At 34.3% G+C, this 24,050-nt stretch overlaps 3 protein-coding genes across 3 annotated transcripts; 2 read left to right on the plus strand and 1 right to left on the minus strand.

The window, feature by feature from the left end:
• Nucleotides 1-2,975: 2,975 nt before the first annotated feature.
• LOC139869070 (carboxylesterase 20-like) lies at nt 2,976-4,530 on the plus strand. Its single transcript, XM_071857398.1, has 2 exons — nt 2,976-3,237; nt 3,806-4,530. The coding sequence occupies exons 1-2, from the start codon at nt 2,976-2,978 to the stop codon at nt 4,528-4,530; spliced, it is 987 nt and encodes a 328-aa protein (XP_071713499.1).
• Nucleotides 4,531-4,998: 468 nt separating this feature from the next.
• On the plus strand, nt 4,999-5,985 carry LOC139869072 (carboxylesterase 1-like). The gene has a single exon (XM_071857399.1). It carries the CDS (start codon nt 5,020-5,022, stop codon nt 5,983-5,985), a length of 966 nt encoding a protein of 321 aa, XP_071713500.1. The 5' UTR covers nt 4,999-5,019.
• A 152-nt stretch (nt 5,986-6,137) lies between these two features.
• LOC139869073 (phosphoglucomutase, chloroplastic-like) lies at nt 6,138-6,839 on the minus strand. Its single transcript, XM_071857400.1, has 5 exons — nt 6,694-6,839; nt 6,555-6,588; nt 6,367-6,488; nt 6,201-6,258; nt 6,138-6,149 (listed from the first exon to the last, which is right to left on the minus strand). Exons 1-5 carry the CDS (start codon nt 6,837-6,839, stop codon nt 6,138-6,140), a joined length of 372 nt encoding a protein of 123 aa, XP_071713501.1.
• Nucleotides 6,840-24,050: the final 17,211 nt, after the last annotated feature.

A 24,050-nucleotide genomic window follows, 5' to 3' on the forward strand; every position in this document is an offset into this window, starting at 1 on the left:
CAGCACGTTTTGCTGATTGTCATTTTAATGAAACATTGTTCCCTAGATTAGGGGGAGAAATGAAAAATAAAGAAAATGATGTTTCATGGTGTGAACCTCAATTAAAGTATCTTGATCCTCGCACAAAAGAATGCGAGACAGAAGTTCAAAAGATAATGCATATACAAGAACTTGCAAATCAATTGCCTGATGCATTTACAGATACAAAAACGGTGACAAAATCATATATACCAGCAGTAAATACTCCAGCTCGAATTGAAATTCCAAAAGCTGGCAATAACGTCACTCATGAATCTTTGCCACGTCAGAAACGTGGAAGACCAATCGGTTCAAAGGATAAAAATCCTCGAAAAAGAAAATCAGCTGATAATGAAGTAAAAGAAAGTGTTCAAGAAGAACCACAAATCAGTACTCCTACTGCAGAGGAGATTGATGATGTCAATACAGAAATTGCAATCAATTATGCATATTCAAAAATATTATGGAACCGAAATGAAATGAAAAATCTTGATGAGAAATTTTCATTTAATGTTGCATATGACATCATGAATAATGATGATGATCCAGAACCAACATCTATGGTTGAATGTCAAAATAGACATGATTGGGCTCAATGGAAAGAAGCAATACGAGCTGAATTAGAATCACTCAATAAAAGAAAAGTTTTCGGATCCATCATTCTCACTCCTAAAGATGTGAAACCTGTAGGATACAGATGGATTTTTGTCCGAAAAAGAAATGAGAAAAATGAAGTTACAAGGTATAAAGCTAGACTTGTAGCTCAAGGTTTTTCTCAAAGACCGGGAATTGATTATGAAGAAACTTATTCTCCTGTTATGGATGCAATTACTTTTAGGTACTTAATCAGTCTGGCAGTTTCTAAAAATTTAGAAATGCATCTCATGGATGTTGTGACTGCTTATCTATATGGATCACTTGATAGTGATATATATATGAAGATACCTGAAGGATTTAAGGTACCAGAAGCATCAAATGCAAAACCCAAAGAAATGTATTCGATTAAATTACAAAGATCTTTATATGGGTTAAAACAATCGGGACGTATGTGGTATAACCGATTAAGTGATTACTTGATAAGCAAAGGGTATACAAATAATCTTACTTGCCCTTGTGTTTTCATTAAGAAAACAACATCCGGATATGTGATCATAGCTGTTTATGTTGATGATCTTAACATCATAGGTACAAATAAAGAGATCCATGAAGCCATTCAACTTCTAAAGAAAGAATTTGAAATGAAAGATCTCGGAAAAACCAAGTATTGCCTTGGTTTACAAATTGAGCATATGCCTAATGGTTTACTTGTACATCAAACAACATATACTGAAAAGATTTTGAAACGTTTCAATATGGACAAGGCAAAACCATTAAGTACTCCTATGGTTGTTAGATCACTCAATGTTGAAGCTGATCCATTTCGTCCATGTGAAGATCAAGAAGACATTCTTGGACCAGAAGTACCATATCTTAGTGCAATTGGAGCTCTTATGTATCTTACAAATTGTACAAGACCTGACATTTCTTTTGCAGTTAATTTGTTGGCAAGGTTCAGCTCTGCTCCTACCAAAAGACACTGGAATGGGATCAAACACATATTTCGATACCTTCGAGGAACTACTGATTTAGGATTATTTTATTCTAACGAATCAAAACAAGATTTGGTTGGTTATGCAGATGCAGGTTATTTATCTGATCCACATAAAGCTAAATCTCAAACTGGATATGTATTCCTAAATGGAGGTACTGCAATATCATGGCGTTCTCAAAAACAAACACTTGTTGCTACATCGTCAAATCATGCCGAAGTGATTGCATTACATGAAGCTACTCGAGAATGTTTTTGGTTGAGATCAATGACACAACTCATTACTGATTCTTGTGGACTAGAACGCGATAAAAGTCCAACAACTATCTATGAAGATAATGCAGCTTGCATAGCACAGATGAAAGAAGGGTATATCAAAAGTGACCGAACAAAACACATACCACCTAGATTCTTCTCATACACTCAAAATCTCATTAAGGACAACCAGATTGAAATGAGATATGTGCAATCTAGCAAAAACTCTGCTGATCTTTTCACGAAAGCACTTCCAACTGCTATTTTCAGAACACACGTTCATAACATTGGCATGAGACATGTTCAAAAGATGTAACAGCTGAAGCGATGTCTACTTGAGGGGGAGTCAACTCCATGCTGCACTCTTTTTCCCTTAGCTAAAGTTTTTTCCCACTGGGTTTTCTTTAGCAAGGTTTTTAACGAGGCAGTAATTTATAGTTGATCTTCAACAAAATAAAATTGCTATCCAAGGGGGAGTGTTATAATAATAATAATAATATAGATATGGATAGTCAATTTTGGTGTATACATATAGTCAATTTTGGTACACAAAGTATGTATTTTTATATTGAGATTTTAGGCTATAAATACTCATGAATGCAAGCATTAAACTTGCACCATTTCTCACACTTACAAAGTGTTTCTTTCTTTCTCTCCATTATCATCTTTGTTCTTACACTTCATTATTAGTATTCTAAATCAAGAATCAAATCACTAAAGGTAGTTATAAGCCTACTGAATTATAACATCAAGAATCAAACCACTAAAGGTAGTTATAAGCCTACTGAATTATAACATCAAGAATCAAACCACTAAAGGTAGTTATAAGCCTACTGAATTATAACAGTAATTTTGTTTTCTTAAAAGTCAACATTCATATTCGATTAAGATATTCATCAATAATTCGAGTAACACATTAGCGCCATTAGCCAGACAAGTTTGTATAGTTGAATATAAAATTACAGAAGGGTCAACATTGTTACATCAATATTCGTTTAGAAAAATCACTAAAAAAACTCTATTTATATATCCAATTTCTATCATTTGAATGACACAAATATTATTATTATCATCTCAAAATTCTTGTTCTAAAATGTCTGATAATGAATCACTGATGATCGTCGAAAACCCTCCTGTTGCAGTACTCAATCCTGATGGTTCATGCACTCGCTTCGTATCCTTCCCGTGCACCCTTCCCACACCAGATCAAGATTCTGATACACTGGTTTTAAGCAAAGATGTAACCATCAACCAAATTAACAAAACCGGAGCTCGAATCTACATACCAAAGGAAACACTAACCAGCACCATAACGTCTATAAAAAAGCTCCCTTTGATCGTTTACTATCATGCAGATAGGCGTGTTCAATTCTTTGGTTTTCACTTTATTTGGTTCGATTAGTTTACTTTGAAATTTTGGAGGCAAAACTGAAAACACAATCAATATCAAATTCAATTTTCAAAACTTATACCAAAACCGACCCGAAAACCGAATTCGAATTCGGTTCGGCCTCGGTTTATTTGATTCGATTAGTTCGCTTTTGAAAATTTTGGAAGCAAACCTAAAATCCAAATTAAAATCAAATTTAATTTTCAAAACTGAAATCGAAACTAAAATCGAGCTGAAAACGGAATTCAAATTTAATTCCGTTTCAGTTAAAACCGAACACCAAATAGTCACAATACAACCAAAATAATCATAATATATCGATATTGAATTTGACTTAAAATATGTTAGCGGCTCATATGTTAGTAAATATATTATATACGCGGATTGCCAAATTACACAATTAAAAAGATTCGAAAATCCAATTAAAAACTTGAGGGACTCGGATTGCAATTTTGTATATAAACGAAGGACCAACGGAGCTTCAGTTTCATCGGTTCGAATTTTGAGTTAAACAGTTTGAAGTCAAATATTAATAGTAATGTCTTTACTTGCAGGCGGTTTCGTTCTCATGAGTGCATCTGCAACTGTTTCACACGATCTCTGCAACCAATTAGCATTAGTATTACAAGCAGTTGTGGTCTCCGTGGACTACCGGATTGCACCTGAACACCGCCTCCCTGCAGCCTATGACGATGGGGTTGACGCTTTGAATTGGATCAGGTCAACCCAAGATCCATGGTTGACCGATTTCGTTGACTATTCTAATTGTTACCTTATGGGGACAAGTGCTGGTGCAAGTATATCTTACCATACAGGACTACATGTGCTTTCAAGGATTCAAGATTTCGACCCGTTGAACATTAAAGGTTTGATATTACATAATCTGTTCATTGGCGGGGCGGATCGAACCGAATCCGAGATCCGGTTGGCGAATGCCTGCCCGTACCTGACTTTATCCATAGCCGAAACGTTATGGAAATTGTCACTACCTGTTGGTGCAAATTGTGACCATGAGTATTGTAACCCGATGGTGAGTGGTGGTGGTCTTGATCATGATGTGGTTCGGTTTAAGGATGCCGGTTGTCGGGTGATGATGGTGATTCATGATGGGGATTTGATGATTGATCGTCAAACGGAGTTTGCGAAAAAGTTGGAGTCTAAGGGTGTAGAGACCAAGTGTTTCTATGGAGAAGGTGATCATGCGGTTGAATATTTTGACAAGTCTAAAGCTGAAATATTACTTCAACAGATATCAAGTTTCATGTCTTCGGTTAATTAAATTTGATTAATGTTGTTACACATAGTAACTGTTTGATGGTTAATGGCTTGCAATAATCTTATTCAAGTGTGTGTGAAATAGCATGAAAATCTCATCAAAGTCAATGATGAACAGTGATTTTTTTCCCTTTTAAAATAGTTGATAGATAGATTATATTATATGCTAGTTTAACAAATAACGTTAATCAAACGGCAACGATTATATAAAATATAAAACTAACGTAATAAATGTTGAAATCAAACATTAGTGCAAGTATTAATCTTCAAAACAACCTGAGGTGGCCTTCATACTATTAAAATAAAGGGTAAACAGATCAACCTTTTTTATTATTCTATTCAGATTATTCAAAGACGACTACTATTTTTACTTAAATTCCCTAACCATTTTACTCTTTTCCTAACAAACACATAACATTACTTATCGGTACATTAATTTTCATTTTTACGCCCAACATCCAAAACATTTATACGTACTCATTCATCTACAACCATGTCCGACAACAATCAATCATCGACCGGCCAAAACCCACCCATGTTAACGCTCAACTCCGACGGTTCATGGACTCGCAACATATCCTACCCATGCACCCTTCCCACACCGGATCATGATTCCGATACTCTTGTACTAACAAAAGATGTAGTCATCAACCATGTTAACAAAACTAGTGTTCGAATCCATCTTCCAAAACAAACCCTAATTACAACCAAAAAACTCCCTCTAATCATTTACTATCATCCAGGTGGTTTTGTTCTCATGAGTGCAACTTCAACACTTGTACACGAATTTTGCAACAAGTTAGCAATGCAACTGTCTGCGATGGTGGTGTCTGTGGACTACCGCCTTGCACCGGAACATCGACTTCCAGCCGCCTACGATGATGGCGTTGAGGCTTTGCATTGGGTTAAGTCTACACAGGATCCATGGTTGACCAAATTTGTTGACTTTTCGAATTGTTACCTGATGGGTAGTAGTGCTGGTGCAAGCATAGCTTATCATGTTGGTCTACGTGTATCCATAAATGATCTTGAGCCGTTGAAAGTCAACGCGTTGATTTTGCACCACTTGTTTATTGGAGGGGTGGATCGGACCGAGTCAGAGATTCGGTTGGCGGATGCTCAAAGGGTGACTTTATCGAAATGTGACGAGATGTGGAATTGGTCTTTGCCTGAGGATGCAAGTCTTGATCATGAGTATTGTAACGTGCTGGTTGGTGGTGGGCCGGATGATATGGGTCGGATTAAGGATGTGGGTTGGAGGGTCATGGTAACGGGTTGTTATGGGGATTTGTTGATTGATCGTCAAATGGAGTTTGCGAAGGTAATGGAGAAGAAAGGTGTGAAAATCGAGTGTTTTTATGGTGATGGTTATCACATCATAGAGTTGAACGACGAATCGAAAGCCAATGAATTGATTAATACGATTTCAAGGTTCGTTTCAAATGTTTCTGATAATTGATAATGAGATGGTGCCTACTGATATACGAGTATATGTCTTGTGATAGAGTATGATGTGAGAATAAATAGGAATACATGCTTTGATATTGGCTTTTATATGCTATATGCTAGTATATGATATATAACATATAAGAGGATGTAACCCTATTTGGGCTATCTCATGAACTGTCAATACAAGTGTGTGTTAAACAGTTAGAAGAAAGTTCATTAACTTACATGATCTGTATAATAACAGCCATCTGCAAACTGTAGAGATCTCCTGCAATGGTTACCACTGTAAGGATCAAACAGCCTAAAGATAGTTAAAACTGATTTCGAAAAAGATACTTGGTCTTCATGTAAAGAAATATAAGATTATTTAGAGAAAATGTGAATCTCTTACATTATATTAGGATCAGGGTGACCATGCCCAAAATCTTGTAGACGCACCTCATTACATATTGAATCATGCATGAACATCCCATTCAGTAGGATAACACCATTAGCTGTTATCTGTGCAAGATGCTATGTGTTTGCAACATAACAGAGTAGCTCCAAGCTTATCTACAAAAATTGGCTTTGCATAAGCACCCGTAAAACCGCACGCATTGCATCAAATGTGAGCCTAATAAAACATGAAAATATATCGGTACATAAGAAATCGTGAAAACTCTAGACTACCTGAAGTCTGGTCGAAAACAAGATTTTTGATTAGTAAGACATCAACAACCTCCTGCAGCGAAAGCAAAATAAACTACACAAACTTTCAGGGGGCCGTACATATGAAAGATCCAAATAATCAGACACTGCGTCAACTACTTCCACGCTAAAATTGCCATATTTAGAAAGATCAACATCTGGAATATCAGGTAACATTATTTAAGATATCTGCAAAGCAGAATCAGTTGCATAATCAAACGAGAGCTAATTTTTAGCTAAACCAATACAAATACATGTATACAATACAGAACATGATATACCCTTACCTTCGAGATTTCAAACTATAAGAAATTAATACAGTTATACAGGCAGGAAATAAATTCGAGACTGGCAAGGTAAAAAGAAAAAATAAACAAGGATTGACAAAGTAAGATGTGTAGAGAAATGAAAATGTCGAGCTTAACATATATAAATACGACTATCAGGGGATATCTAGATTCAACGTGTGTATACAATATAGAATATACTATATACTATTCTAATTATTAAAAGTGAATATGAATATTTTTTAATAAGAAAGGTAATTGTTCAATATCTACTTCTCTATGTTCTCTTTCTATATCCGCGTAGAGTTTCGCTTACAATGTATGTTTACTTGCTTGGTCATAACTGATAATGGTGGTTGCACTATCGTGGCACAGCACGATGCATGAACGAACATGTATAAAAAGAGAAGATATAACATACAAATAGTGTGCTCCCATACATCAGATTAGTAATGGACTCAGGAGAAGGTTGCCCATTGCTGTAGTTGAACTGTTACAGTAAATAGATATGCATCACAACAAGTACACTTTAGTAAAGCGCCAATCATCTTCTAGCAGAAACAATACATACAGATCAACCATAGTAGTCTTCAATAGTGAATGAAATATCAGATCAGAACTAAGGAGGCTGTAGACTCAACTAATTGACTAATAAAATATCTAATATGTTGAAAACGCAGGCCTTTGATTCGTGATCAACAATTATAGGGAATCGAATATCACTTAAAACATTCACCTTGATGCCCCAGTCATATTCGGGCTCACCAGTTTTATGGCTTGCACTCATTATAAAACCACCATTTGCCTGCAAAAATACAATGGGAAATGAATGATATTTTCATTAGGTAATTTAGGTTCCCTTAATAAGAGAACAAATATGAATGTTCACTTACCTTTGTCTTCCTTAAAATAGCCAACAAAATAAATTAAAATCTTACTTCATAAAACTGAATATTCATGAGAAAGAGAGTAGTAAAAGTTTATATTACCAGAACCTCATATTTGTTTCATGCAATTCTATAATCAGAGACCAACAAGACAATAATATAGATACTGTGATGTTTATATCGAGACTGTAAATGGTTACCCTTAGAGTTCTATAATCCTGCAACAAGCTAACAATATAATATAATTCGGTACATATTAAAGCATCAAGAGACTCACTGGACAACCTATATTTACCAGATCCATTCCCAGCTGCAATTGTTATAATCAGCTGCATTCAAAATACATTCATTCATTCATTCATTCATAGTTTAGCAATTTAACCTTAATATACAATTATCGACATACCTTTAGATCTTGAGACTGGGTGAATGTAGTAGAAGAAGAAACTTCTATAGCAGAAGACGCTAGTCGAGTTCTTTGAAGTAGTCTAGTGGAGAAGAGTAGAGGTGACGACGGCGAAATTAGATGAACAAGAATTGGCGGCAGGGGTGCGACGGTGGAGTGACGGAGGAGAGAGAATTGAGGTTATTAATCCGGTGGCCATCGCCATTGATTTCGGAATTCAGAGAGTGTGAGTGAGGTGGAACGAAGTGATCGACGGAGTTTCGGGATTTGAAAAGGCTATGCGTGCCACATGTTCGACGAAATGCTTACTGGGTGATAACGTGGCGTGGTCTGATAGGCTGGCTCGTTTTGATTGTTTGTGGTGCAGCCGTGCAGGTGAACCAGATCACGGTTTCGAACTTGTTTGGACTGCGTTGATCTTCACGTGAGTAGCGTGCGTGTGATCTAATAAGTTATGTTATGGTCAAATCATGCAACGAAGTACGCGTGACTATCTAAAAAAAATGGGTTTTTAATTGTGATGTATTTGATCTTTGTTAGTTCTAAATGTCAAAATTTTCTTTTAAAAATTTATAAAGTAATGTGATAAATGTGATTTTAAATATTTGTAAGGTGATGTGGTAAAATCTGATTAAATATTGATTTGAAAAAATAAATCAATAATAACAATAATATGTATCTATTAAGTTGAGTGCTAAAATCTCATTGCCTGCCTCCATAGCTCATGCCTCAATCTGATTTCGCCAAATAATCAACTAACGCCTTCGATCGTCAAATTTTGACGCTACACTATTGCCATCACAGTTCGTGAGAGGGTGCCACGCAAGTTTGACGGATAGCATGTGACGTTGCATTAGAAACAGTCTTATTGGTAAATTGGGTACGGTAATACTCGGTGAATTATTTAATTTGGAGTGGTTTTGTCAAAAGAGTAAATTGCATAATTTTTTTTACATAATTAGCATAATCGGCTTTGGGAAGACTGGTTTTACTATGTCACTATAAACCGAACTTATAAATGTTGGTTTAGTTCTATGTGACATCCATCTAGCTTATCCAACTTGCTTTTTGTGAAAATAATGAAAATCGGTCTTTCCAAGTCGGTTTTGTCAACTTTCGTCAAACTCAATGTACTTTAGCTCGTGGTGAGGTCCATCGTACTTGCCTTCTCAATATAGATTGATCACCTTAGACAATTGAATGCTACAAATCGAATGAAAGAATCGAAGGGTAAACAAAACTAGGGAGTTTATTATAACAACAACATATAAAGTTAAGGAGATCACATATGATTATTTTTATTAAAAAACGGATTAATGTATTATCAGATAGATATCAGATAATACATAAAGACATAAGACATTACATTATTGATCATACAACGCTAAAAGTAGATGATCAAAAAAGAACTGCAGAGAAACAAATAAAGTTGTTTTAAACTTCTTATCGAATAATAAAAATGAGAACCTTTAACCATATTATTACGTTGATCTAGTATTCCAATATATCATGCTTCAAGTACTATTGGGCATTAAGATTACAAGTCAATAATTGTTACTTAGTATCTGTTTAGTCGAGCAATTTTGTTTGACATATTTGCCCGGTCATACATCACATTAATTTGGGGATTAACTGTTGCCTAGTATCAATAGTCCATTCAAGTATCTAAGATGATCTATATTGAGAAGGCAAGTAGTAAGGACCACACCACATCTTACCATACATTAGGTTCGGCAACAGCTGATAAAAAGTAGATGATGACCGATTTTCATCGGGTTCACAAAAACTTCGACGAATTAGGCGGATACCATGGAGCTAGGACTAAACCGGCCTTGCCAAGTTCAATTTATATGACATGGTAAAACCCGGTTTTCCAATGCCGGTTATACTGATTTTGTAACATGCAACGTACTCTCACACAACCACTCCAAATTAATACCATTTAGCCAAAAAATTCATATTGCGTACTATATTTCTTTATAAATTTGCCTTACACCGGTCATTATTTGGTTTTTTATTTGTTGAAGTATAGCTAACATTAATGTTGCGAAATTGCATAGTAACCATTATTCGAAATTAAATAACTATTTAAAATTGCATAGCCATTATTCGTTATTGCATGACTATTACTTGAAATTTCATTTTTTTGCGAATATATATATATATATATATATATATATATATATATATATATATATATATATATATATATATATATATATATATATATATATATATAGGGGCAGGATCTATGGAGAAGTAACCAATCGGGGGGAAGCGGGGGGAAGCAAATTTTTTTTTTCCGGCATCAAGATCACACGAAAATATGAACATTTAGAAGAGACAGTTCGTGATGAATGTTATTATTTAGACAGGAAAACAATCGACAAAAATAATATTCAAGATAATATTGTTCGTGAAGAATATGAACGTTTTTTTCTTCATGTTTTGTGATGTAAAATTTAGCCCGATTTAGAGTTTAGGGTTTAGGGTTTAGGGTTTGGTGTTTTGGGTTTATGGAATAAACCCAAAACACCAAACCCTAAACCCTAAACCCTAAACTCTAAACCGTTCGTGTTAAAAAATCAATCTAAATCCTAAATCTAAACCCTAAACCCTAAATTTCTAAACCCTAATATCTAAACCCTATAAACCCTAATATCTAAACCCTAATATCTAAACCCCAATAGCTAAAAACTCAAAATACGCTCGAAAAACACGATAATTGTTATATATTACTTCTTCGAGCGTTTTCCCGCCAAAATAAAAATATTTATCACAAAGTGTCTCTACTAAATGTTCATATATTCATCTCATCTATAATGTTCGTGAACAAAGTTTTTTCAAAAAACGAAAAAAACAAAAAGTTTTTGCTTCCCCCCGCTTCCCCCGAATGGTTACTTCCCTCTTGATCCTACCAATATATATATATATATATATATATATATATATATATATATATATATATATATATATATATATATATATATATATATATATATATATATATAGAGAGAGAGAGAGAGAGAGAGATATCATAAAGATGAAACATGATACAAATTACAACAATGACCAGACTTGATAATCTGAAGCAATCGTAATGATACAAATTTCAACTTTCGAGCTAGAGCAACTCTGGCCCTTTAACTTTACATCCCGAGCTTCCATCAACTTTGGCCCTTTAAAATTTATAAAACTTGAAAGAAATTCAAAAAATAACAACAGCAACACTAAAACTAGGATTGTACATTTTAACAAGAACTTCATTTATAATGATACTTAATGTAGAATGTAGATAATGTAAGAGCACTCATACATTGTTTATGTATAACCATCAAGTATTTATATTACTGCGTATGATTTTTTTCATTATATACAAGCCCCTATATATCAACATGAATATGAGCAAAGATCATTCTACCAACAATGATATTATTAGGCATAGTACAGTTTCAAATCCGTTCTTACCAGTTTTAGAACTAAAAAAGAAAGCCGATCCATAAGTAAGAATTACACTTTCCTTCTAGAATACGATGGTAATAATTTAAAAAAACTAAGGTATCAAAGAACAAAAAGTTGAAGTAAAAAACAATAATAACATTGTTCTTGCCTATGATTTCAAACCATCCAAAAGTGATGTCATCTATAATCGTTTCTCTCCATGGTGGCTTCTCTAGCAAAATTCATTGCAATATTTGGCCTTTTAGCATCTTAGGTTTAGCTTTGTCTATTTGTCATCCCTCTTTGTCTTTACTTGGACTCACTTATGAATACATTCAAAAGCACCTTGTATTTTTAATTTTTTTTTTTTTGAGCTTGACTTTATACTAAAAATAAACTATACTCATTTTAATAATTTGAAACTATTTTATAGCCATTTTCAAAGAATAAATGCTTCTGAAATTGACATAAAGCTTAACCATAGTTTTAGAGAAATAAGATTATAATGTATTGTGTCTTTGCTACTCAAAGTGTACTAATTGTATAAATGTGGGTTAGCTCCCTTTCAATTTAACTAATTGTATAAATGTGGGTTAGCTCCCTTTCAATTTAACTAATCTCAAAATTCCTGTTTTATTTAACTAATAATCTTACTACCTAAGCATCCCCTTTACAAATACCAGGCACAAAGAAGTACAGAGTAGGAAATATTTATTAGTCTGTTCAAATTTCGATTGAAAAACCTCTTTCGTTTACCCGTTTAAATGTTAGTGTATTATGTATGCGTATGAATATGATGTGGTATGAGGGGTAGTTATATTTGAGGAGAACAAGGAGTAATTGATCTCTCTCATTCAATTCTATGATGGTGAAATATATTTGCAACATTACATTTTGTGCATATTGCGTTTTACATCAAATTCAGTGTAGTTAGTTTGAGATCAGAGGCGAAGTCAGAATTCACAGATAAGGATGATATTTCTTGAAAAATAATTATCAATAAAAAAATTAGGGGATGTTCGAATTTATAATTAGACGATGTTGGTCGTTACTTTATAATTTTCAATACATTATACTCCGCAGTAAGCATATTTGAAGAATTTGAGGTAGCAAAAGGGTCTATTTTGCATTCCCATCTGTTTGAGACATTGATTACAAAGTATAATGCCTAACATCGCTCACGTGATGGTGACATACGTTAGAGGACTTGCATCATAGAACGGAGATTGAAAAATTCAATCATTACATCACGTTCTTTAATCATGAATTACTTTTATAATCATCTTCTAACTTCTTGTTAGAGAGTTTGATTTTTAATAATAAAATTTTAGTCGATAAAAAAAATACATTCTTATAAAATATAAAAATTTTAGTTATAGACAATTGACAACGTAAATAAATAAAATTGTAATATAAAGCAGCAACATATCTAGAGAGAGATGAGAGTGAACCTAGAGAGAGAGAGAGAGTGAATGGAGAGAAGTGAGAAGCAAAAAGAGAGAGAGGGAGAGTTGAGAAACGAAAGCAAATCGGGGACCTTGAGAGATCGAGAATGGCATAGCGGTTACTATAGGAAATTTTACTCGCGGTTTAACGGAAATCATTTGAAATCGTTTATGTTCTTCAACCTTCCGGAAAATTGGAGAGTGGTAGATCTATGGAAAAAATTCAAACCCTATGGTATTGTTAGGGATATTTATATGGTGAGGAAGAGACTCCTGAATGGAAAACGCTTCGCTTTTGCAAGATTCGAAAATGTTACCAATGAAGAGCATCTACTTAACAAACTAAAGGAAATTAGGTTCGATGGCTGGGAAATCAGGATCTTCAAAGCAAAAGAAAGGAATTCAGTTGAAGTAGAAAAGGGCAAGACATGTGAAAACACAAAGAACACTCCAGGTAATGTTAAGGTGAATGGGTTTGCTCAAGCGTTCAGAGACAGTCTAAGCTACAATGAGGTAACTAACAATCGAAACACCCAAAACCACAGTAGAAAGGAAGACACCCAAAACCACAACAGAAAGGAAGATGGGGCTGTTGAATTTGATTTAAGAGATGTCCTTGGAGCAAAAAAGGTGGACTCAAGCAATCATCGAGTTAACCGACAAGAAAGGACAGTAATTATGTTTGATTCGGATGACAATCTTCATATTCTAAAGAATGCGCTGGTAGGGGAGGTAAGAAAGATCGAATACTTGGATCAAATTAAAGCTATATGTTGTGCTGAGGGTCTACAAAATTTTGAGGTTAAGTACCTCGGTGGTATGGATTTGATGTTGGTGTTTGAAGATAATAAAACGGCGAGCAACATCCTGTCATAGGAAGATCACTTCCTCAAAAAATGGATGGACAACATCAGGCCTGGAGAACTTGCATACGCCGTATCAGGACGACTAACCTGGATTAACATCATGGGTGTCCCAATCTAGTATTGGAAGGAAAATACTTTTCGTAAAATTGCTGAATGGTGGGGGAGAATATTCGACACCGAGAACTGTAGTCTCTCTGGAAACCAAAGCTTGATAATGGGGCGTGTTCTGATCAAAGTTTGGGGTATGAATTTTATCAATGAAATAGTCAAACTGAAAGTTGGAACAAATTTTTTTTACGTGAAAGTTGTCGAAGAATTAAGAGATATGGTGGAAATTGAATCGGATGAATCTGAAGAGAGTGATTGGGAGGATGAAGATCAATATTCGGATGAGCAAATTAGAAGTGCTGAATTGGAGGATGAAGATGGTTGGATTCTGGGTGAAGGTATGGGTAGGGTTGCCGAAAACATAAACCCGATAAACAGTGTGGAAGACCAGACATCAGGCTGCATGGGGAATAATAATAATAATAATAATTACAACGACCACTCATTACCCATGAACATATTCAATTTATGTTTTGGAACAAAGCAATCTCCTGCTACCGACACAAAAGTAAACGGCGCAACCTCATTGGGAAACAACGATGGTGAAGATGAACGGGCAACTGATGGTATTATTAACCTGGATAAAGTGTGTCAAGGCGATATTGGGCCAAGTGGAGGTAAGCCCAATCTAGAATGTAACGAGTCAAATGGCGATAAACCCAACTCAGATGGCAAAATCCCAAAACCCAATTACCAAGGTGAGGAGATAAATGGGCCTAATCCTAGTGGGCCGATCGGAGATGAAATCAATTCAGACCATAAAAGTGGGTATGAGCCCATATACGATGGTCAATGTGTTGGTGAGTAGCAATCAAGTCAAAATAGAATTAAGAAACCTAATATCACAGCAAATGAGTCTCTTGGGGTGGATACTATCGCTGTTGACGAGGGTTTTGAAGCAGAGGGTATGCTATATGATGGTGATTGTGAAACGATCCCAGAAATAAACTTCGAGACAGATGCTGACACACTTATTGGGGATATTTGTGATGATGACATTAACATCGAAATTCCGGCGGGTAGGAAACAACACAAAATGGGGAAAAACTCCAATGATGTTTGGAATAACATTGGGAATTGGCGTACCTCTTCGAATATAATGCGTGCTAAGTGTCTTGCCAGATCCAAGCATAATGAGAAAAACAGAAAGAGTATACAAGTAGCACATGGAGCATCTATAGGTAAGTCTTATCGCAGTCAACAATCTAGTGACAAGGTTTCTAGTCGTAATAAGCATAAAACTCGCAATTCAAAGAGTGCTTCCATCAATAAAAGGTCAGAGAATAACGTTAATTTGAATGAGTTTGTGAAAATGGTTGGGCTTGATTGCAATCATGCCTAACCTCCCAACTTATCATTTTTGCCTAGTTTCAACGAAGATTCTTTCCTTAAATATTCGTAGTTTTGGGTCGGGCAAGCATAGTAAAGTAGGTGATTTTAGGATGTTGATTAATCGGGAAAGTCCTGATATCTTGGCGTTACAAGAAACGAAGTGTAAAATAGTTGATTATAAATGGGTAAATATGATTTAGGGAAGCAATGAGTGTGGTTTTATACAAAAGGAAATGGTCGGGAAATCGGGTGGGATGCTACTTATTTGGGATACAAATCGCTTTGAGGTTGAACAATGTGTCATCGAAGAATTTTACATGGCGGTTAAAGGGAAATGGGTGGGATGTAACTCAGAAACTTTTGTGGTTAATGTATACGGACCTCACGATGATACAAGTAAGATGAGAATGTGGTCAAGCTTAGAAAACCTTGTGTGCACTTATGATGCGGCTTGGGTTCTATGCGGGGACTTTAACGAGGTGAGATGTCAAGAAGAAAGGCTTAATACGGATTTTATTGAAAGGAGGGCAAGATGGTTCAACAACTTTATAGACAATTCACGACTTATATATGTACCACTGGGGGGTAAAAAGTTCACGAGAATATGCGATAACGGGCTTAAATTTAGTAAACTCGATAGATTCTTAGTCTCGAAAAAGTTTTGTCATTTGTGGGATGATATTTTAGCGCTTACACTTGAAATAAAACTTATCGGATCACTGTCCTATTATTCTTAGAGATCAAGTTATTGATTTCGGTCCGAAGCCAACCAAAGTTTTTGATGCCTGGATAGAAGCAGAGGGGTGTGATCAAGTGGTTATTGAAGCATGGAACAAGGACAATGATACTGAAGGCAAAAGGATGGATATGCATTTTCGGAAAAAAAATTGAAAAATGTCAAACTTGCACTTAAACAATGGAGTTTAGAGTCCCTCGGTGTGATGACCCGAAATTTTTTTGACTTATTTAAACCAATTCTCTATACGATTTATTATTTTAACACGTTAAACAAAGTCTGTTAGATTGAGTCTCAAAATTTTAGAACTGTTTCATATATACAATTACCTTTGACTACTCTCGACGATTCATGAACAATTATATGTATGTATATATATATGTACAAGTAAAAACGACTTTCCTACAGTAAAACCCTATTTGCTACAGTAAAACACTATTTGCTACAGTAAAACACTATTTGCTACAGTAAACCACTATTTACTACAGTGAAACCGTATTTTGCTACAGTGCTACAGTGAAAACGAAGGGGTAAGAACAAAGGGGTAAGAACAAAGAAAAAGTAAATGAACAAGATTTGTTTTACCATATGTGTATTCGAGACCCACAAAGCGCTGTAAGTATACCATATTGTGTGGGTTATTATTTATCAGCTATGGTTCGGGGGATGCGACCACATAGCATAATAGGAGGTGGTATTTTTATTACTTTGATTGGTGAATATCTCGGTGTGGATATAAGTCGGGGGGGATTATTACTAGAAGAGCCGGAACCCCGCGATACTATAGGTTTAAATGTATACCATGGTGCGAAAGTTTTGAAAAGGCGAAATAACGCCGCAGTACGATACCATGGTAGACATCCACAGGTGGAGAGAAACCAGCAGCAAGGTAATGTAGGAGGGGGGAATGAGATGCAAGAAATGCATAGGTTTATAGCTTCTCAGGAATACGAAAATGCTAGACAGAGAGCATTTGAAGATTGGCAAGTTCATCAGAACCAGATCATAGCTCATTGCCAACATATAGGTAGAAACTATATTCCTACACCGAAACCCGTCTTCCCTCCTTGGTCGATAGAGATGCAGCCACCATATCCTACGTATGACCCTGCCGAAGCATTCTATAGCACTTATGGTTATGCCTGGAACCCCTATTGGTACCAATATCATCCTTAGTTTACTTATTATTTTTTTTATTAATTTGTAATTTGTAATTATTGATACATTTAATATTTTTGTTAATATTGTAATCATTTTTATAATTATCTAACTTTTATTCTTAGATTTTAATAATTTTTGAATGTGGGGTAATATACCAAACTTCAAAAATATGTATATATGTTTGCAGTTTATCTTATGTACACAACAGGGTAAAACAACGCATTTTCAAAGACTGGCATTAAGTTCAACAAAAGCAACTAATTTTGACGACAAGATGCAAAATATATGTGAAATAACAACAAGACGGAATGAACAAATGATGTGCACCATTTATCATTCAGCAAACAAACGCCAATATATTTGGAAACTTTGGTAAAAATTTAATCATTTTCACACAAATCACCCTCAATAATTTAAATTGTTACTGATTTCTTGCAACTGAGGGCATTGCAAGATCTTAAGTGTGGGAAGGGGTTAAATTCTTTCGGATTTTAACATTTTTTACTTTATACACTTGGTTACCATTAAAAATACTAGTAAAGCAGTAGTTGTATTAGAATCTAGTGCTCTCTGATAAAAAAGAACAGCCCTAGTCTTATATACTGACTACCCAATTCTAGTAAAATTTTTCAAAATTTTCAATTAAATGAATTCAAAATCATATTTATACATATTTATGAACGATAAAACTAGGTTTTAACACCGAAATTATTGTTATCTCAGAAAGAACATAAATTAAGAAACAAACTAAAATGTCAAAATTCATTTAAAATGGAATAGAGGACGATAAAAAGAAAAATAAAAAGCCAAGTGTAGGAAAATTTAACAAGTTATTTTAAACATATGTCACATATATCTGTAACAAATAACTGAAAATACTTTTGCTTTGGACTAAACTAAACTGTTTTACCCGATGAAAGAAAAGAAGAGATGGATCTACACGATGAATCAATTCCATCACTAAAAGGAAGTAAAGTCTTCCGAAAAAGACACGCGCTTCTTGATTTAGGTCATGAAGTTGTCGTCCAAACCAGCTGTAGGTTGACGAAAAATCTAGAAAAGTCATCACTAAAATCAGCAGGAAATCCACGGACCTCAGCATTAAACAGGGTCGCCAAGTGGTCAGATTTATCCTAACCATGAGAAGGATTTATCTCGTACAATGGGGGGGCACCTTGCAAATTAGCTTGATAAGACTAATGAATCAGATCCCCAGAAAGGATAATCTCCTTAAAGATTAAAAATCAGCTTTTAAGACTGATATTACTCAATCCTAGAGATTGACCTTAAAGATTGAGAATTACAAACTCATGGAATTCAATGATATCTAAACTCGAGCTTAAACGAGAAAATATTTTGATCAAAATTACAAACCGATTTGTTTTCTGAAAACCCTATTTTCAATGCGTTCATTACCATTGAACGTAAAATCCTAGGAATTCACCTGGAATTCATTAGGTCACCTGAATTAAATCGGGTGTCAACCGTAAGAACGGTGGTTGCATAGCATGGTCAAAGACATGACCTTGTGCCAGACCGAAAAAATTATAAGGGTGAGCTTTACTATTGCTCCTACCAAGGATAGTAATTGCGTCCGACACGTTATAGACCATAATCAAAAGCATGTCACGGGACATTGCCTTAACAGTTGCTTGTTCAACGCTTTCCTTTACAACCGGACGGTAGTTTGCCGAAAGGTAATATACGGAACAAGTAAACTGGACGTGTTGCTTTCCAAATACAAGGTTAGCAAGTGGGTGACACAAAACCGCAAGTTTGAGCTAAAATTTTCAAATCTGAAACCCACCAAACCCACAAAAATATTTTGCAAACACCGGTAAAGGGTTATTCCGGAAAACTTATCTAGGGTAAAAACTAGATTTAATTTTCAAAAGATCAAATGTTTTCATAAAGATCCAATTTCCTTAATGGATCTAAATTTTTATAGTCATGTGGGACTGTAAACCATATCGTTACTACCATTGTTTATACCGCCGTATAGAAATCACTGATGTACAAAGTGTGAAGAATAAAGAAGTGATTCTAGTATTTCAAGACGATATTGCTTGAGGACAAGCAACGCTCAAGTGTGGGAATATTTGATAATGCTAAAAAAGAACATATATTTCATAGCATTATTCCTCAAGAAAGACAAGATTTTAGTTGCAATTGTTCTATTTACAAGTGATATTCGTTTAAATAATAAAAGGTGAAGACAAAAGACAGATTCGACGATTTGAAGACGCAAACGACCAAAAAGCTCAAAAGAACAAAAGACAATCAAAGAGGTTCCAATTATTGATAAGAAACGTCTCGAAATTACAAAAGTACAAGATTCAAAACGCAAAGTACAAGATATTAAATTGTACGCGAGGACGTTCGAAGATCCGGAACCGGGACCAGAGTCAACTCTTAACGCTCGACGCAACGGACTAAAAATTACAAGTTAACTATGTATATAAATATAATATAATATATAATTAATTATATTAATTATATATATATTATATTTATATATAAAAAACCGTCGGCAGAGAAAACTCCAAGGACTGAGCTGTAAATACTATCTCCGCGACTCGCGGAGTTTGAAGGGGTTTTTGCCGCGAGTCGCGGAGCCCCAAATTTCAACTCTGGCTATAAAGCAAACCGAATTCTGATCATTTTTCATATTCAATATCTATCTCTCTCTCAATAGATACGTAATATATATATATAATTTATATTTTAATTTTAATTTTAATTTTAAATCCTAATAATAAGGGTATGTTAGCGAATGTTGTAAGGGTGTAAGTCGAAATTCTGTCCGTGTAACGCTACGCTATTTTTAAATCATTGTAAGTTATGTTCAACCTTTTTATATTAATGTCTCGTAGCTAAGTTATTATTATGCTTATTTAAAACGAAGTAATCATGATGTTGGGCTAATTACTAAAATTGGGTAATTGGGCTTTGTACCATAATTGGGGTTTGGACAAAAGAACGACACTTGTGGAAATTAGACTATGGGCTATTAATGGGCTTTATATTTGTTTAACTAAATGAAAGTTTGTTAATGTTAATATAAAGATTTACAATTGGGCGTCCCTATAAATTACCATATACACTCGATCGGACACGATGGGCGGGGTATTTATATGTACGAATAATCGTTCATTTAACCGGACACGGGAATGGATTAATAGCCACTAGAATAATTAAAACAGGGGTGAAATTACATTCAAGGGTAATTGGTGTAATTGTTAACAAAGTAGTAAAACCTTGGATTACACGCAGTCGATAACCTGGTGTATTCATTAAACAAAGTATTAAAACCTTGTTACAATTCGAATCCCCAATTAGTTGGAATATTTAACTTCGGGTATAATAATAATTTGACAAGGACACTTGCAATTTATATTTATGACTGATGGACTGTTATGGACAAAAACCAGACGGACATATTAAATAATCCAGGACAAAGGACAATTAACCCATGGGCATAAAACTAAAATCAACACGTCAAACATCATGATTACGGAAGTTTAAATAAGCATAATTCTTTTATTTCATATTTAATTTCCTTTATTTATTGTTATTTAATCGCACTTTTAATTATCGTACTTTTTAATTATCGCAATTTTATTTTATCGCATTTTTATTATTCGCAATTTCATTATCGTTATTTACTTTACGCTTTAATTTAAGTCTTGTATTTATTTTATATTTTACATTAGGTTTTAACTGCGACTAAAATCTTAAATCGACAAACCGGTCATTAAACGGTAAAAACCCCCCTTTATAATAATAATATTACTTATATATATATTTGTATTTTTATAAAAGTAAACTAATATAGCGTTGAGCTTTGTTTAAAGATTTCCCTGTGGAACGAACCGGACTTACTAAAAACTACACTACTGTACGATTAGGTACACTGCCTATAAGTGTTGTAGCAAGGTTTAAGTATATCCATTCTATATAAATATCTTGTGTAAAATTGTATCGTATTTAATAGTATTTTCGCACTAAAAATAATACTATTTTATATACACCTCGCATAACATCATTAATGAATGCAATATTTTATCAAAACGTATCATATAGAGGTCAAAACCTCACTGTGGAATCAATGATTAACGTGCCGCGTCAATAGCGATTTTGACGGGTCGTTTCACTCGGTAATTTAGATGCAGAAATAAATGAACTCCCAGCAACAACAGAAAGATGGGAGAAACTGGCTGAAGGCAGATCTATAATCGAGGGTGAAAGGCATGAGTGGAAGAACGCTCGTAAAAAATGGATTGATAAAGAAAAGGTAAAGGCGTGTATGGGGAAGCAAAATCGAGAGCAAAATGGGCTTTAGATGGTGATTAAAAATTCAAGGTTTTTTTCACTCCTTCATCCGGGGGAGATGTAACAAATGAAACTGATATGGCCAAAACGGATGGTTTTATTTGTGCGCTGTCATTAGGTCACAACACGTCAGAATCAGCTACCAAAAGAGAGTAATGGTTTTATCATTTATATTTAGCTGGGGTTTCCTAGCTATAACTCACCTACTTGTCTTCCTTTTAACGAGTAAGTGGTAAATATAACTCAGGTTCATATTTTTGTATGTTTTCTCAGTAACGTGGGACAAAAGTGCCTATATAGTTAACCCTAGTGACAAGAGGTGATAGATTAAGATTAACTAAATAAAACAATACTTGAACTTATAAAGATAGAGATAGATAGGTATGGAGAATAGAATTCTGATAGATTAAGATTAACTAAATAAAACAATACTTGAACTTATATTTTTATTTTAGTTTATAAAAATATAAGTTTTATTTTAAAATCTTTTATTTATTTAAAAACATAAAACAGAAAAAAAAAAAAAAAAATATAAAGAAAAACGCGTAAAAATTATAACCTGTCAGTTGAATTCTGGAACCCCGCGACTCGCGGGGTTTGACGCTTTAATTGCCGCGACTCGCGGAGGGTATCTGACAGGCGACAGGAAGCCCTAATCGAGCATTGATTACGGGTTAATATTAATTATAATTATTATTATTACCTAATTATTATTATTATTATTATTATTAGTTTTAGTTTTATTTTTACTTTTTATTTAATTTATGTATTTTGTTTAATTAGTTTTATTAAAATTGTAAAATTAATAGTTTAATTAAATAAATAATATAAAAATAATATTTTTATAAAAATTGTACTTTTTACAACTTTTTGTATATTTTTATATTTTGTCCCTTTTTAATCGTTGTAGCGTAATATTTGTATTTTTAGCTCATATTTAATTTTAAACTTAGTTTTTGCTATAGTTATTTTTACTCCTATATTTTTAGGCTTTGCCGTAGAATTCCTTAAGTGCTTTTTCTTTAGACTAAGATTTAGGTGCTTTAGAATTTTGCGACGCTTTTTAAGTTTTAGTTTCTTTTTAAGTTATTTCCATTTGGGATTTAGTTTTTCCTGTAAGCCTTAATATTTTTAGACCTTTTACTATGTATCAATTGTCATTTCAATTAGTAATTTCAATTTGCGATTATAATTTTAAGTTAGTTGTAGTAATAAGGTTAGGTTAGTCAAGTATTTTTAAGTTTTTATAAGTTTCTTTTATTTTTCCGTCACCTTTTATTTTCCAACCATTCTTTTTCGACCTTTTGCGACGAACTCTTTTTCTCTCTTATTTCTCGCCATTCTAGTTTTTAGGACTTAGAATTTTTTCTACCTCTTATCTAAATTTCTTAAAATTACGAAAATTTATTTTAAGTGGTTAAATTAATAGACATCAAAATTTTCTGGTTCGTAGTAATAGTTGGATTTGTACGTGGACCGGGTTATTGGAGCCAAACAGTCCTCAATTATATTGAGACCAAACGAATCCTGCCCCTCTGCTGCATCTTTTGGCTATTCGAAACGTGGGCAAAATCAGAAAAGTCTATTAATTGGATAACTTATTATAATTTTTCTTTCCTTTTTAAAACTAATAGGATATTCAGTGAATGCACCGAGCAAGACGTTCATCACCTTTTGTACGTTCACCACCTGTAACTAGATCAAGACATCGTTTAACAAATATAACCGCCGTTGATTTTTCTTTAGAATCGTCATCCAGTCGACCAAGTACTTCAGTTCAAATTTCCGATAATCAATTTTTTGAACCCAACCTCACAATTGAGAATCCGGAGAATATTCAGGAACGGTTCGTAGATCCTGAACCACTAAACTTTCCTCCGGAACCACCAATCATTCAAACAGAGATTGTTGAGGAACGAACCATTAAATCAGAATCATCTAGTGATACCGATTCAACAAATTCAATTATGGAGAATCTGGAACCTTTAAGTATGGAAGACCGAATGAGAGCTAAACGCACTGGCCAAGGTCACGCAATTACTCATCCAGACATTAATGCGCCAGATTATGAAATCAAAGGACAAATTCTACACATGGTGACTAATCAATGCCAATTTAGTGGTGCGCCGAAGGAAGATCCAAATGAACATCTACGTACCTTTAATAGGATCTGCACACTATTTAAAATCCGAGAAGTGGAGGATGAACAGATATATCTCATGTTATTTCCCTGGACTTTAAAGGGAGAAGCCAAAGATTGGTTGGAATCGTTACCTGAATGGGCGATTGATACATGGGACGTTTTAATTGACAAATTTCTTAAACAATTCTTTCCTGCATCTAAAGCCGTAAGACTTCAAACAGAAATTGTTACGTTCACACAGAAA

This window comes from Rutidosis leptorrhynchoides, chromosome 9 (assembly GCF_046630445.1).
Source record: "Rutidosis leptorrhynchoides isolate AG116_Rl617_1_P2 chromosome 9, CSIRO_AGI_Rlap_v1, whole genome shotgun sequence".
Taxonomy (NCBI): Eukaryota; Viridiplantae; Streptophyta; class Magnoliopsida; order Asterales; family Asteraceae; genus Rutidosis; species Rutidosis leptorrhynchoides.